Source organism: Cibotium barometz, chromosome 19 (genome assembly GCF_041138505.1).
Source record: "Cibotium barometz isolate CiBa-2024 chromosome 19, ASM4113850v1, whole genome shotgun sequence".
NCBI lineage: Eukaryota > Viridiplantae > Streptophyta > Polypodiopsida > Cyatheales > Cibotiaceae > Cibotium > Cibotium barometz.
The window spans coordinates 16,486,452-16,500,895 of record NC_141064.1 but is presented as its reverse complement, the minus strand read 5'-3'; the positions used below and the strand labels follow the sequence as shown (position 1 = coordinate 16,500,895).

At 38.8% G+C, this 14,444-nt stretch overlaps 1 protein-coding gene across 1 annotated transcript; it reads left to right on the top strand.

Annotated features, from left to right (window-relative positions):
• The first annotated feature begins 219 nt into the window (after window positions 1–219).
• On the top strand, window positions 220–1,987 carry LOC147628271 (large ribosomal subunit protein eL28y-like). Its single transcript, XM_086813343.1, has 4 exons — window positions 220–351; window positions 592–740; window positions 944–1,104; window positions 1,658–1,987. Exons 2-4 carry the CDS (start codon window positions 593–595, stop codon window positions 1,796–1,798), a joined length of 450 nt encoding a protein of 149 aa, XP_086669469.1. The 5' UTR covers window positions 220–351; window position 592; the 3' UTR covers window positions 1,799–1,987.
• The last annotated feature ends 12,457 nt before the right edge of the window (window positions 1,988–14,444 follow it).

Below are 14,444 nucleotides of genomic sequence, written 5' to 3'. Positions count from 1 at the left end.
GAAGAATCCAGGAAGTACTACCATGAGCATATAGTACTGCTATTGCCACCAGTAGAGGCAGACCGCATGCATTGCTTCTGGGAGAAAAAACTGTACTACTTGCTTTCTCACTGACCGGACCGAGCACAATGTCTAGGCCCTAACAAGAACAAAATTTCAAGGAAACATAGCATGACAATTTTACAGGAAACATAAAATGTGTAAATGAACCTTATAGTTGATGGACAATTTTAGAGGAAAGATAAAATGTGTACATAAACCTTTTAGTAGATGTAATCCTACATCTGAAAAACATAAACCCTTCTTCCTGTTTTGCCCTGCGCAGAAACCCTCGGTCTGCACTGCTTAAAGGTATTAAAGAGCTCAATCTTCTCTTTCTCTCTCTGTCCGCGCGTTTCATTCTGATCCAGGGTTCTTTGTATTTTTTCTCTTCGGAGTTCTGCATCTAGGGCCTCTGCTCTTAATCAGAGAAACCCGACAGGGGAACCCTAGAATTGAAGCACTAAGAAGCTCTGATGCGGATTGAACTGTTTGCTTGAGTTTTTCTGTTGGATTGCCTGATGTTGTATGCGTTTTTTTTTCTTTTGGCAGAATGGCTGGCGTTTCCCCTGATCTGCTATGGCAACTCGTGAAGAAGAATAATAAGTTTCTTGTGAAGAGGAACGGAAACTGCAGTTCCTCTGTGCAGTTCAGCAGCGAGCCTAACAACCTGTACAACCTTAACACCTTCAAGTTCTCAGGTCTGCATCTTCTCTACTAATCTCAGCCGTGCGTCTTGTTTTGATTCTAGGTTTTTCTCCGGTCGGCTCTAAAGGTATTGTGCTAGGGTTTTGTCTCTAGTCTTCTTTTTTGATGGCGTTTTTGTGTCAACGGTTGCTTCGCTCTTCTGGTCTTCTACTCTGGATGTATGTGCTATGATCCATTATTGTGTATGGATCTGCAGGTTTGGCCAACAAGAAGACGGTCTCCATTGTTGGCGGTGGGGAACTTTCTGTTGTCCTTGGTACCACCAAAACAAAGAAGGTCTACAAGCCCAAAGACTCCATCAACAAGTCCCTCCTCAAGAGGGATTTCAGGCGCATGGCCAAGGTCGTCGAGAACCAGGCAAGCAGTCTTTTATGTGAACTGTCATTGTTTTCTATGAAGCCACCTGTAGTTCAATCGTAGAAAATATGTGGTAGTTTATGGTGCAGGTGTGGTAGATAGCTCTTGAAATAAATTTTGTGGTATCTGGAGCAGATAGGCTTGAAATTGTAGACCAGTTACGCTACAGTATCTCATCTGCAGGGACCATCCAGAATTGATATGCAGTTACTGCCCTGGATGTCCCCCCTGCCAGGGATGGATGGGCAAATTTGCCCAACCACCATGTTGATGGGGAATATTGTTAACCTGCCTTATATTACATCAAAGGTGTAATTGAGTGCAGTCTTGTCATGCCTACCTGTGCTTTCTTTCCTTAAGTTGTTAGTTAATTTGAGATGGTAGATGATGTCTATGATGTAGCCATAGATATATCTTGTAGCAGCTTATTGTCAATACATGTACAAGGGCATGCTGCATTTTACTTTGATTGTTGATCACGGATGAAGATGGCAGCTTTGAATTAGGTCGCCATGAAGGACATGGGTATTTATTTCTCCCTTGTTTGTGACAGGTTGGTGAAAATGGTTACCGCCCTGATCTGAAGAAAGCTGCCCTGGCGAAGTTGAGCTCTGTGCACAAAAGCCTGCGAGCAGCAAAGGCAGGAGCAACAAAGAAGAGTGCAAAGCCATCAAGGAAATCTATTAGAAATTAACTCCTGAGGATAGTTTGTCAGCCTTGACATTGGAGCAAGCAAGGCTTGGATAGCTTTTTTCACCTTGCTTTCTTTATAAGAGATTTGAATTTTTGCGGTCACTCCTGTGAGGTGTACTGATTTGGTTTTTGGAAGGTTCTGTGCTTTAGCCTTCGGCCTAATGTTTAATGGTGTGTTTGTGACTTGTTACCCCGGAATTACTACATCATCTGGCATGATATGTGTTAGCCGTCCTGAAGCTCAGGGTTATTACAGATATAACCCCACCCACATCAGGGGCCCATCTCAAAAGGGCATTACAGATATACCCCTGCTCACTACAGGGCCCCATTTTAAGTGCCCCTTCCACTTGGGTGGAGGAGATCCTGTTCTAGGGCAGGGGCTCTCTCTGTTATCAGTAAAAATAGGTCTGGGTGAATGATAGGCCACCAGACACATCTATGTTGGCAATACAGATCATGGGACTTGTTTTGGTTCCACTATGAGAAGCTTTAGAGTTTTTCTATATGAGTTCACTTGAGGGCAAAAATTTCTTGGTAGCTGTGAGATGGTAATAGTATATTTTGTGGTGATAGTGAATATGGGTAAACGATAGGGCTCCACGTACACAAATTCTTTAAATTTATAAGTCATCTCTTTCCTGTAACGTATAGCTGGTTTGAGGGTAGCATTCTTCGATCTTTTGGGAGACCGGGAGTCTGACGATGAGCATTCCTGAGTGCATAAGTGTGGAAGAAGGCTTGCCTTTTGTGAGATGTCTAGCTTGAGGACAAGGCCGTAGGTATTCTCAGGTTTTCCCACAAATGCATTATTTATCCTTGGGAAATTTAACATAGTTATTTCAATAAATTGTGCTCTAAGTAATGAGAGTATTATAGCCTATTTGGTAAATAATTCTGTTCAAGGTTGAGGGGGTCCAGCAGGCTGTTGACTTTGTGCATGTCTAGAGCAAATTGTGGCTCAAGTTGGAGACATTCACCTTGGATGATCACCAACTTCATATTAATATACTTTCAGTGGAACCTTAAGTGCCGATTGTGCCACATGCAAACTTCAAGATTGCATGTGGGAGCTTCCAAGTTTGTGTGAGAGGACTCTAGGCTAATATGCCTGTGTCCTATGTTCATCAAGGCACCATCAACTGTGGGCTCCTATGTGCTTTCTGTTGGAACAACCTTGGCTCCATCAACACTTGAAGGTGGCATTGTCATGAACTCCGTGGGATCATCACCACATTATCATCGTGTTGCTATTAGAAGGCAATGTGACTTTGTGGTACCATAGTCCTCATATGGTCTCAAACTTTGTAGCACACAACGTAAATCAAAAGCTTTTAGTTTCTATTTGGGTGTTCTTACGTTGGTTAGCACGTGCTAATGAGTTGGTAGAAAAGTGCTAGATTCCCTTTGATTTAGGCTTATGTGATGAAATGACTCGGTAGATTTTTGCTAGTATTTGTAAAATCTAAAATAAATAATTGAAGTCAAATAAAATAATAGAAGAACCTACACCCCAAGTATAGTACTGTACTTGCTTAACATTAAGTATAGTTAGCAATGTCCACATCTTTAACTTAAGACTATGCTAGGTTTATATTTCTAAAATAAAAATGTATTAACATAACCAAGGCTATAATTTTAAAAATCACAATGTATCAACATAACCAAGGGTTGATTGGCTTTATTATTGTACCTATGTAGACCTTGTAAAATGCATTCATACCATTTTAATATGCATTGAAAATTAAGTAACTACTTACTACAATTTCCACATGCTCCTCTTCCCATAATCCCCTAGTTGCATGGTTACCTATAAGAAATAACATCTAGCTAGGATGAGTAGATAACTAAGATTACACTAACCAATTATTTACTGCCTTATAAGCTTATAAGAGATACCTACTCATGTCATTTCTTGTCATACAATCTATACGAGCTATTATTTCCAAGAAAAGTTCTTATCCTTTGTAATTATCGGGTACAATTACTATCCAATAATTACTAGCGTTGCCATAGGCCTAGTGCATAAAATTATGTGGCACAACCCTATTTCATAAAAATAAAGTACATGAGCCTAATTCATAAAAATAAAGTACACGAGTCTAGTTTATACAAAAAAGGTGTGAGCCTAGAGGCATGTGTCAACACACGTGAGCTTGTAGGCGTGAGTCAATACACATGAACTTATAGATGTGACCCTAGAAAAAAAATAAAAAATCTAAAAGCTTTAAAAACAATTGTGTGAAAAAAAGAACCTATTTGAGTAGAATAGATGTGTTTGAAGTCAGTTTCAGACCTTCTTCAGAAAGCTCGAGAGACTCATTTCACCAAAGCCAAAACTTGATGCAAATCTGTTCTGAACTAATTATTAGAAACGATAATATAGTCAACTATGGTGCATCATACCATACTTTCTTAAATCAACCTAGCCTTCGATCCCATCAAACAACTAGCACCAATAGAGTCCTCCCATTGATAAGAAGGCTAGATTCCTTTAAATCCACCTCAAGCGAGGAGGTTTGGGAAGAGCTGAGCCAATTGAATACAAAATTGAGCAAAGGAACATTTAAACACTTGGAAGCATCAGCCACAACGGTCCTTCGAGCCCCACATTCACAATATGGATCTCTGAACAATGCCATAAACTTTATGAAAAGGGCACAACCACATCTAACGGCAACAATGGACACATGTCTCCTTCTGTATACTAGGGACGAGTGTTTCTCAAAAAACACACACACATAGTGCAAGAAGGACTTTCTATGGGAGCCCATTATACAAACTTCTTCACCATTGAACCAAGTCCTAATTCTTCTTTGTTTGGATGAGGAACATGGAAGATGGGGACGGTAAAGAGCCAACATCCGAGACTACCTCAAAGAAAAGGGATCTAAAGACATAATGTGTCCTCATCCATAGTGAGCTTGCAGTCTCAAAGCTAGCTGGCAGCCCCATAGGACAAGTGTCATTAGAAATCACTAAGCCTAAACCCATGGGAAAAGAATTCCCAAATCCTAAAATAGAGGGTTTTATGCAACCACTCCCTTTGTGTTTCACCTCCATATGAATATGCATAAGACATGCTCAAGATAGTGTTTGAAATGGAAAGGGGGGTTGCCACAAACATAATACCTAGAGGTTTAGGATGATGACCAAATTTGATGGAACTGGAGACCCCATTCAGTATCTAAAGAAGTTTCATTAAATTGGTGACGCCATGGAAAGGATTGATGATCCCACCAAGATCTATTCATTCGGACTTTGCCTTCTTGAAGGTAAAGCATGCCAGTGGTTTAGGTCTCTAAACCCACATGAACAGGTCAGCTACACTATGAGGTATTGAGATACATGTTCATTATAGGATCCTTGGTGAGTGGAGCTAGATAGAGCCTCAATGCACAAATCTATAACCTTAAACAAGAGGAGGGAGAAACAGTGCATGACTATATTGCTAAAACCAAGTATCGCTACATGAGATGCCCCTTGTGTGAAAGACTAGATGACTTATCACTCATTGATCAGTGTCTCAAAACAATAAGGCTTCATAACCATCTCTACAAGTCTAGACACTACATCTTTGATGAGTGTTGCCACCATAAGGCAATAGACCTAGTAGATAATCTGTAAGATAAGGATGTAGAAGTCATCCACTCAAACCAAGAATCCAAAGTCTTAATGGGCTAAGGGTACCTAACCAGCACTAGATAGAGTCCTAGTCAAGGACATGAGCATGGACAAGCTAGCAAAAAAATATGTTCAATTGTTTAGGCTAGTAGTGGTGGCAAGGCTAGCCCCCCCCAAGGTTAACCCAGTTAGTTCCTCAAGTGGGACACCCATATTTATTTTCGTGGAGAGATATGGCTTGGTGTGTGCAATTTGCTGCCCAAAACCAAACAAGCATAGAGTGTCTGCCTACTAAGATCTAGCAACAATACTATTGGGCTCATGGCCAGCTCCATGGGAACCATATTATAACCCATTGTTGGTACTAGGGAAACCCCGATACCACAACCTATCCTGCCAAGTAGTGCCTAGGAAGCCATTAGCCCTACCACCCATACCAAATGCTTCTCAACCGGTGCTTCATCTAGTGCTCATTTTCCAAAACCTTGTATTAGGAGGTATGTATAGACTACCACCAATGTCGTATCCACCTCCGGTATTACAACACCCCAATCGGTTCCACATTGGTATAACAATACTAGGTGACTTTGCCAATGGATTTTGAGAGTTCAGCTATATAGGTCATATGAGTAGTCCGATTCATATAGATCTAGAATAGCCTTATGCCTCCTTGTTTGAAGCTATGGTGTATATAAAGGGTGAGAGACTTAAATAACAAGTCATGCATGCCAACTCTTCATGTTTCCATTATAAGGGTGGCCTGCACTCTACACTGCTGAGTGTCCTTATAGAGTCATCGCCACCAAGTTCCCCAACTCTTCATGTTCCATTATAAGGGTGGCCTGCACTCTACACTACTGAGTGTCCTTATAGAGTCATCGCCACCAAGTTCCCCAACTCCACCCCTGAATCTAGTGCCAAATCCCAATGTCATTCTATACGGAGGCACATGTTACAAGTGAGGAATTAAACATGCTTTCAAGGATTGCCCCAACATAGTGACAATCACCATAGTGGCAAGAGCATCTGCGACTTTTGGGAGCTTTGACTTGTTAATTGTACAAGGTGGATTTATTCATAGAGTCCCCCTTAATGCCATCACAAGGATTTAGACAAGTTCAATGTAGTTGCGAAGGAAACAATCCAAGATAGCTAGCATGGAATGCTCAAGCTTTAACCTTGAAGCCAACCTCATAGCCAAAGAGCATGAGGCACAAGCCCCAAAGGTTACAGTAGCCCTTGGAAAGGATAAAGACTATAGTAGCCCTTGAAAAGGATAAAGGAAGGAGTACCCCTAAAAAGGATAAAGGATAAGAACCAAAGGTCTAAAACAAGGAAACCTTAAAGGCCACGTAATACACAATCAATTGTTATCAACCGCAATGATGCCCTTGGTAGAAGTGAATCCAATAGCTGAAACCTACAAACCCTTGAGATCCATGCCTCAACAAGTGCAGCTCCCACTCACATATGCCACACATTATTAGACCCCCCATCATATATCTCCAAGTGTGCCACTAGGGTTCACACCCTTGGTGACTCCTATTTCCCTAGTGATTAGTCCTTTGCCAACCACAATAAGTCCTAATCTCTTGCAGATTATTGGGATCGTTTCCCAATTACCCTCATAACCTCTAGATGTCTAAACTCTAGCAATAGTGAATAATCTATTAAGGGGGGTTGCACAAGAAATGAACGGTGCTATAAAATCAAGAGGGGGGGCTGCACCAAAAATGAATGGTGCTATAAAAGCAAGAGGAGTTCTATATGACCTAAGAAAATCGTGGCCATAGAGATCTCCAAGCTCATGGGAAAATAGGATGGATCTACCAATCCTGTTCAATTCATGCAATTGTTTAAGTAGCTATGTGTAAAGGTTTTGGATACCTATATTTCCCCACCAAGGTATATGCATTAAATCTATTCTTAGTGGGAAACGTCATTTGATGGTACTTGTAATTAAGAAAAAAAATTCAAAACTTTAAAGACAACTTCATTTATGGATTCTCTAGGCAAAGCCCTAGGTTGAGTGCATCAACAACACTCTACATGATGGTAGAATGAAAACTTGAAGTTATTACATCTTGCACATAAGAAGCTTGAACTCACGATGTGAGGACTAGGAGAAACTCAATGATAAGTGATGTTTTCTCATGGGATTGAAGAGTAACACTTTGCACAACCTGATCATAGTCTCAATGTTACAAAGAAGTAATCCATTTTAGTTCTACAACATGATGGGATGATAATTGTGAAATGAAATATTCCTTGTCTAAACCAAGGGTGGAGACAAGTTTATCTTTGAAATCTATCACTATAGCACCTTTCTTGAAAACTTTGGAAAGAAACTCGAAAAAGGAGGAGATTAATTAGCATAATCCTTGAAACCTTGTGGACCAAATGTGTTGATCTTTGAAATGTCTATTGATATAGCACCTTTCTTGAAAACTTTGGGAAGAAACTCCAAAAAGGGGATGATCTTAATCAAGCATAATCCATGAAACCTCTTCCACTTGTTGATGAACACATGTGTTATATACATTGCCATTGTCAACACTTCACATTATCCGTAACCTAAGCTAGTATGTCTATAATACATTTGAAAAATATGGGCCATGACACATCAGTGTGTCTCCATTCGAGTACAACAATTTTGTGACACCTCAAACCTAGGAACCCCATGCACACATCTAGCTCCTTGGCCCCAAATAGAAACAAAGCAAGGGATAGAGGCTGCTAAGGAACTAGTTAGACATACATTGCAGTGCTTGAGGGGACCCGTAGAAGATGGAAAACTACACTAGTTGTTGGAGTACCCCAATACATGTTGACATCTTACAACCCCTATGAGAATGAAGTTCCATTCATCACATGTTCTTAGAGTAGAGCTGCTTTATTGCAATCTACCTCGTAATACTCAACACTCAATATCTTAAGCGTATAGAAATGGATCGTTGTGCATGGTCCCATTGAATGTGCTTTGCTGGTAGGCAAGCCAAAAAGCCTATAAGAAATGACTACGCAATGGGTGGAGGAGAATGTCTTAAAACAAAAACCCAAAATGAATCACATGCTCCTAAACCCAAAAGAACACAAAACAAAGAGGTTAAGGCACCTCATATGACAAGGGAAAGAGGCATGTAGGAGACCCAACTCCAAAAGAGGTAAATGATACACACGATGTTGAAGCATCCAACTCAAATGCTATCCACGATAAAGCCACAAGACCCATATGCGCAATACCACTTGTAACAAGTGGCATTCAGAGAAAGTTCATTCTTATCACATGGACAAGAAAAATGGGAACCTAGCGATCCAAGGAGAATCAAAACTTATGAAATAATGTCCAAACCCTCACTTAGTGTCCCTAATAGTCCAATCAAATTTAAGAACCACATTTTGACAACACATGAGGAACACAATAAGTAAGCTCACGAGATCATGATTAGGATTATCAAAATTTTAAACTAGTAATGTCAAATCTATAAAAGCAACCCAAACAAAAGAAGAAGAGGAATAACTATTTCCCTTTCAAGAGGAAGAGGTACTATCTACCAAATCCAATCCTTTGAAACATGAGAAAGAGTTAGAGGAAAAATATATGGATGATACTATAAGCCAATAATCAACACTAAGATGGAGACAACGGATTTCTATGGATCCATTACAAGATCTAGAAAGTCTATGACTAAATGTCTTTCTATACCTCATTATAGATCCATAGTGGGAGAAGCACTCTTATCTTGTGAGTGAAGATGTTAATTTGTAGCTTCAATGTTTGTATGATCTGAATATGAAATGTACTGATACCTACAAGACTACATAGAAAGGCATTCTAATGTCTAAGGTGAATGCATAAGGTTAATCTCTAAGCAATTTACAAGCCTCCTAACAAGTCTTAGTACCTCAATAACCCTTACATCCCCTACATGCCCAAATTTTAACAATACTGAATAGTCTCTAGGAAGGGGGGTTACATGAGGAATGAATAGTGCTCTAAGCTCAAGAGGAGCTGCACATGACCTAAGTAAGTCATCAAGAATTGTGGTTATATAGATATTTCTAAGCTCATGGGTAAATATGATGAATTTGCTAATCCTAATTAAGATATGAAAATGTCTGAGTAGCGATGTGAAGCCTTGAAAATCCAAATTGACACATACATTGAATATATACTTAGTGGGAAAGCCTAATTGATAGTCCATTACCTTGATACCTATGATTAAAGTAAACTTTAAAACTCTCAAGGTAGTCTTTATCTATGGATTCTCTAGGCAAGGCACTAGGTGGAGTATAGCACAATAAAAAGCTACATGATAGATCAAAAACATGAGGGAGTGTTGTATCTTGTGCATGAAAACCCCAAACACACAATGTGAGGACTAGGAGAAGCTCAATAGTGCACAAATGAAGCGATGCTAGCTCATGGGATTAAAGAGAGAAACTTTACACAACCTCATCATAGTCTCAAATATATATATATATATATTCTTTTGTTGAATGTTACAAAAACATAATCCGTTTAGATGATAGCATGATGGATGAGAATGGTGAAATCAAATCTTCCTCATCGAAACTAGTAGAAGCAAGAACTAAAGATAAATTGATATTTGAGATTTCAATTATAGAATTCTACATAGCCTTGCTTGAAAACATTGGAAAAAGAAAAAATCCAAAAAGATAAATTGATATTTGAGATTTCAATTATAGAATTCTACATAGCCTTGCTTGAAAACATTGGAAAAAGAAAAAATCCAAAAAGGAGATGAAAATCAAACACCACCACTAAACCCCTTTTAACTAGTGGGCCAAATGCACTGTGTATGTACATTGCTAGCACTATCACCTGGACCCACATTGTCCATACCCTAAACCAGTATGTCTATACTTGAAGCATTGCAAAATTTTGGGTCATAATGCATCATTATAGTGTGAATCAACAATGCAAATGTTACCTCAAATCGAAGGAACCCCATGCACACATCAAGTTTCCTTGCTAGAAACAATCTAAGGCGTGGGTAGAAATTGCTAAGGAAGTAGTGAAATAAACATTATAGTGCTTCTATTTTCATGGACCACACAAGGTGACAGATTGCCCTACTTGGAGTATTTTAATGTATGCAGTTCTTGACACCTTACAACCCTTATGTGTATGAACTTTGCATTTTTAATGTATGCAATTCTTGATACCTTACAACCCATATGTGTATGAAATATGCACCTTTCAACCGGGAGAATTGCTTTATTGTAAGCTACCTTGTAATACTAAACACTTAATATCTTAATAATGTAAAATTGATAGTTGTCCTCATTTCCATTGAATGTGCACACCTGCTTGTAAGACCTTGTAAGACAAGGTGCGAGCAAATGACTCTACACAATGGGTGGAGGAGAATGTCTTAAAATAGAAACCTAAAAATAAATCACATACTCCTAAACCTAAAAGACTAAAGAAAACAAAATGACGAGGTTATGGCTCAAAAGACTCCTAAACCCAAAAGACTAAAGAAACACAAATAATGAGGTTAAGGCTCTTCATAACAAGGGGGAGGGAAAGAGGCATGTAAAAGAATCAATTATGAAAGAGGTAAAGGCTACATACTCCTAAACCCAAAAGACTAAAGAAACAAAAATGAAAATTCTCCTCATGAAAGGGGAGGGAAAGAGGCATGTAGAGGACTCAATTATTACGAAAGAGGTGCTACATATGATGTTGAAGCACCCATCTCAGAAAGTTGTACAACAATACTTGTTATAAGTGTTCATCAAAAGATATTTCATTCTCATTGCATGGGCAAGAAAAATGGGAGCATGATGATGAAAGGCGAATCATAAGATGAAACAATATCCAACACCTCACTTATTAGTTCAATATCCAACACCTCACTTATTAGTTCCCCTAATAGTAGAAGTTTCATCATTATCTATTGGGAAATTTCTTCCTTTCTATATGGATCACCCTGTACTTTTGTATGTAATCAACAAGGTAGTGATGTGAGGGGGGATGACTTATGTAGCTCATGTTGTTACTTCAAGAATTCCATTTTAATGTTTTTCACAAGCTAGGTAAAATGCATTGGTTGTCTTCCTAGGATAGAAGGTAGGGAGACCGTGAAATTAGTAATGATCAATTTCTTGATGCAAAATTAACCTAGAATGGTAAGATGTCTTTGATTATCTGAGATTGCCAAAATTTCTAGATGACATGAAACCTAATAAGAGGAAATCAATCGTTCTATATTCCTCGAGATTAACTCTGATTTTGCAGGATGTACCAATAGACAAGATCCTAAGAAGATGCTTCCTAGTGGGAAAGAATCTCACAAGAGGAAACACATGCCTTAGGAGGTACTTTGGATAATAAATTACCTCGAAGAATACTTTAAAGGAAAGATTATGGGGATGAACTCTATAACAAGTCTCTGACAAGTACTACCATTAGTGTAATCAATGTTAGAGGATAGAAAAGCCATGCTTGCAGACATGATATTGAATCACATAGTGCTCCTTAAACCTTTTTAGAATTGGAGATTGGATTTCATGGGACCCTTTAAAAAGAAGATGGTCAAAACAAACCATTATATAGTGGTAATAATAGATTATACTACAAAAGTTGGTATAAGCAAAGGCATTATTACCAGACATTACAGCTAGACAATAGCAATTTTCATGTCACAACAACAACACGATCATCACCAAGTTTGGATACTAGATAGAGTTGCTATTAGACCAAGGAAGGGATTTCCAAAGGCCATTAACTTCTCATGTCGGGAAGATTGGTTAGATTGGGACAAGAACTACCTACTTCTTTGTGTGGATAGGGCATATAGAACAAGAAATACTCTCAAGGTATAGTTTTTAAAAATTATAAATTGCTAAAAAATAGCTTTTGCAAAAATATCTTCTTTTTTGTAAAAAAAGCCTTGTTTGGTCACCATTGAAGCACCTTTTGCAAAAAATATTTTCTTTTTAAAAATAACTTTAAAAATACCTTAATATTTTGTTAAGAATGCTACAAATGTATTACAAAAAATCTTCTATATGTTTTTCATCCATTGGCATATAACTTGTATCAATTAAAGGCACTTTTTTATGCACAGCTCTTTGAAGACAAGGACATAACAATAATTTTAATGCTATTTTTAGTAGTAAGCACATTTCCTCAAGCAAATAATAAGAATAAATAATGTGCTAATCTCCATTGTAATCTAGTTGAATGCTGGATAATGAATAACCTAATCTAAGGGAATAAGATAACAAGAGGAATAAACCTAAGAAAGGAAATAGACATCTCCTAAAGCAAATAATAAGAATAAAGAATGTGTTAATCTCCGTTGTTGTAATCTAGATGAATGGATAATGAAGAACCTAATCTAAGGAAATATGATAACAAGAGGAATAAACCTAATTAAGGAAATGGAAAGCAACTCAACACTCATGCCACACTATCACTATCACTATCACTACACTATCACTATCACTATCACTATCACTATCACTATCACTATCACCACACACTCTCACTCCATTCTCACCTCTCACTTACAAGCCTAAGCTCATGCAAATGACAAGCACATGGCAATGAGAAGATGGCAACCCCACACTTAAGGTCTCAACCACATGACTCTCACATGGGGAGTGCTCATGAGTGAGCAAGCCATGCCCAAATGAACACACCCTAGTTCTCTCACAAGCAAGAAGAAGACCTTACTCAACCCTAAGAAAAAGGCCTTAAGAAAACCCTAAAAGGAGATACCTCAACCTTTAATATGAGAGAGGGGAGCACAAGACTTGATCCTATTCAAAGGGAAAGAACACAAGACTACTCCATAACTTGGGCTAGAGGAGAAGTGAGTTCTCCCTCACCCATGCTCTCTATAAATAGTAAATTTCAGGGCCATCCCATGTGCACAAGTGTCACATGGTGAGCATAGATAAGTCCACAAAAGATATACAATGAGCTCAATGTTACCCAAGTATCCTATAGAAAATATAGGAGGTATGCACCAAAGTGATATGTATATACAAGTGCCTGTGCACCATCATGTGGAGGAGAGGGTAGGTAGTGCTAAGCTATGGTGTACGGAAAGGGGATAACAATGGTCTTAGGGATAAGACATGAAGTTGGTATGCAAGGTTAAAAGGCCTCCTTCTTCGATCCTAAGTCTAAGGTTTGGATCAGAATCGATATGCAAGGCATATTGGTGAGAAGCTTTGGGTAGAGGTAGCTTGTCGAGGTGACTAAGGCTAACGTCACAATTCTTTTGTGCTCATGGAAAGCACCACATGAACCATCTGTATTAGTACCACCCATCAAGGTGGTACTAATAGATGTATTATGGTTCATGTGAGGCCTCCTCTTCAATGCTAAGACTAAGGTCACAATTCTTTTGTGCTCATGGAAACCACCACATGAGCCATAATACATATGTTAGTACCACCCATCAAGGTGGAATCTGGACTTTGGCACCATGCGAGATGCTCCTAGTGCCATGGAAAACATTAACTCTACCAGCTCTAGTAGCCACTTCTCAACTAGCATCTAAGTGCTAATGTTGTTTGTCGCTACCTCTATTAGAACCCCCTATCGAAAGGTAGTGTTTAGGAATGCATAATTGCCATACCACCCTAATTGATTCCTCCAAACAAATCACACTACTGTAGTCAGTGACTACCTAATATATAGATTTAGAAAATCTAAAATAGGAGGATCCATATGGGTATCCAAAATAGGCTCCAACAATATGTTATGCTTCCTTGTTCAAAGCTATGGTGCACAAATGTGTAAGAGACCTCAACAATATGGTCTATAGGCTATCACTTTAATGCTTCCGATGTAAAGATCCACATTGTATTGCATAATCTCCTCGAAGTGTTGTCCTCACATACAAGGCTCCTACATTGAGTTCTCTAAGTGTTCCAAGCACTTTGAATCGAGTGCCAAATTGCTACACAGAGGCACATGCTACTAGTGTGTGCATTCAAACGTGCTTACAAGGATATTCCAGCAAAGTGAAATTGCC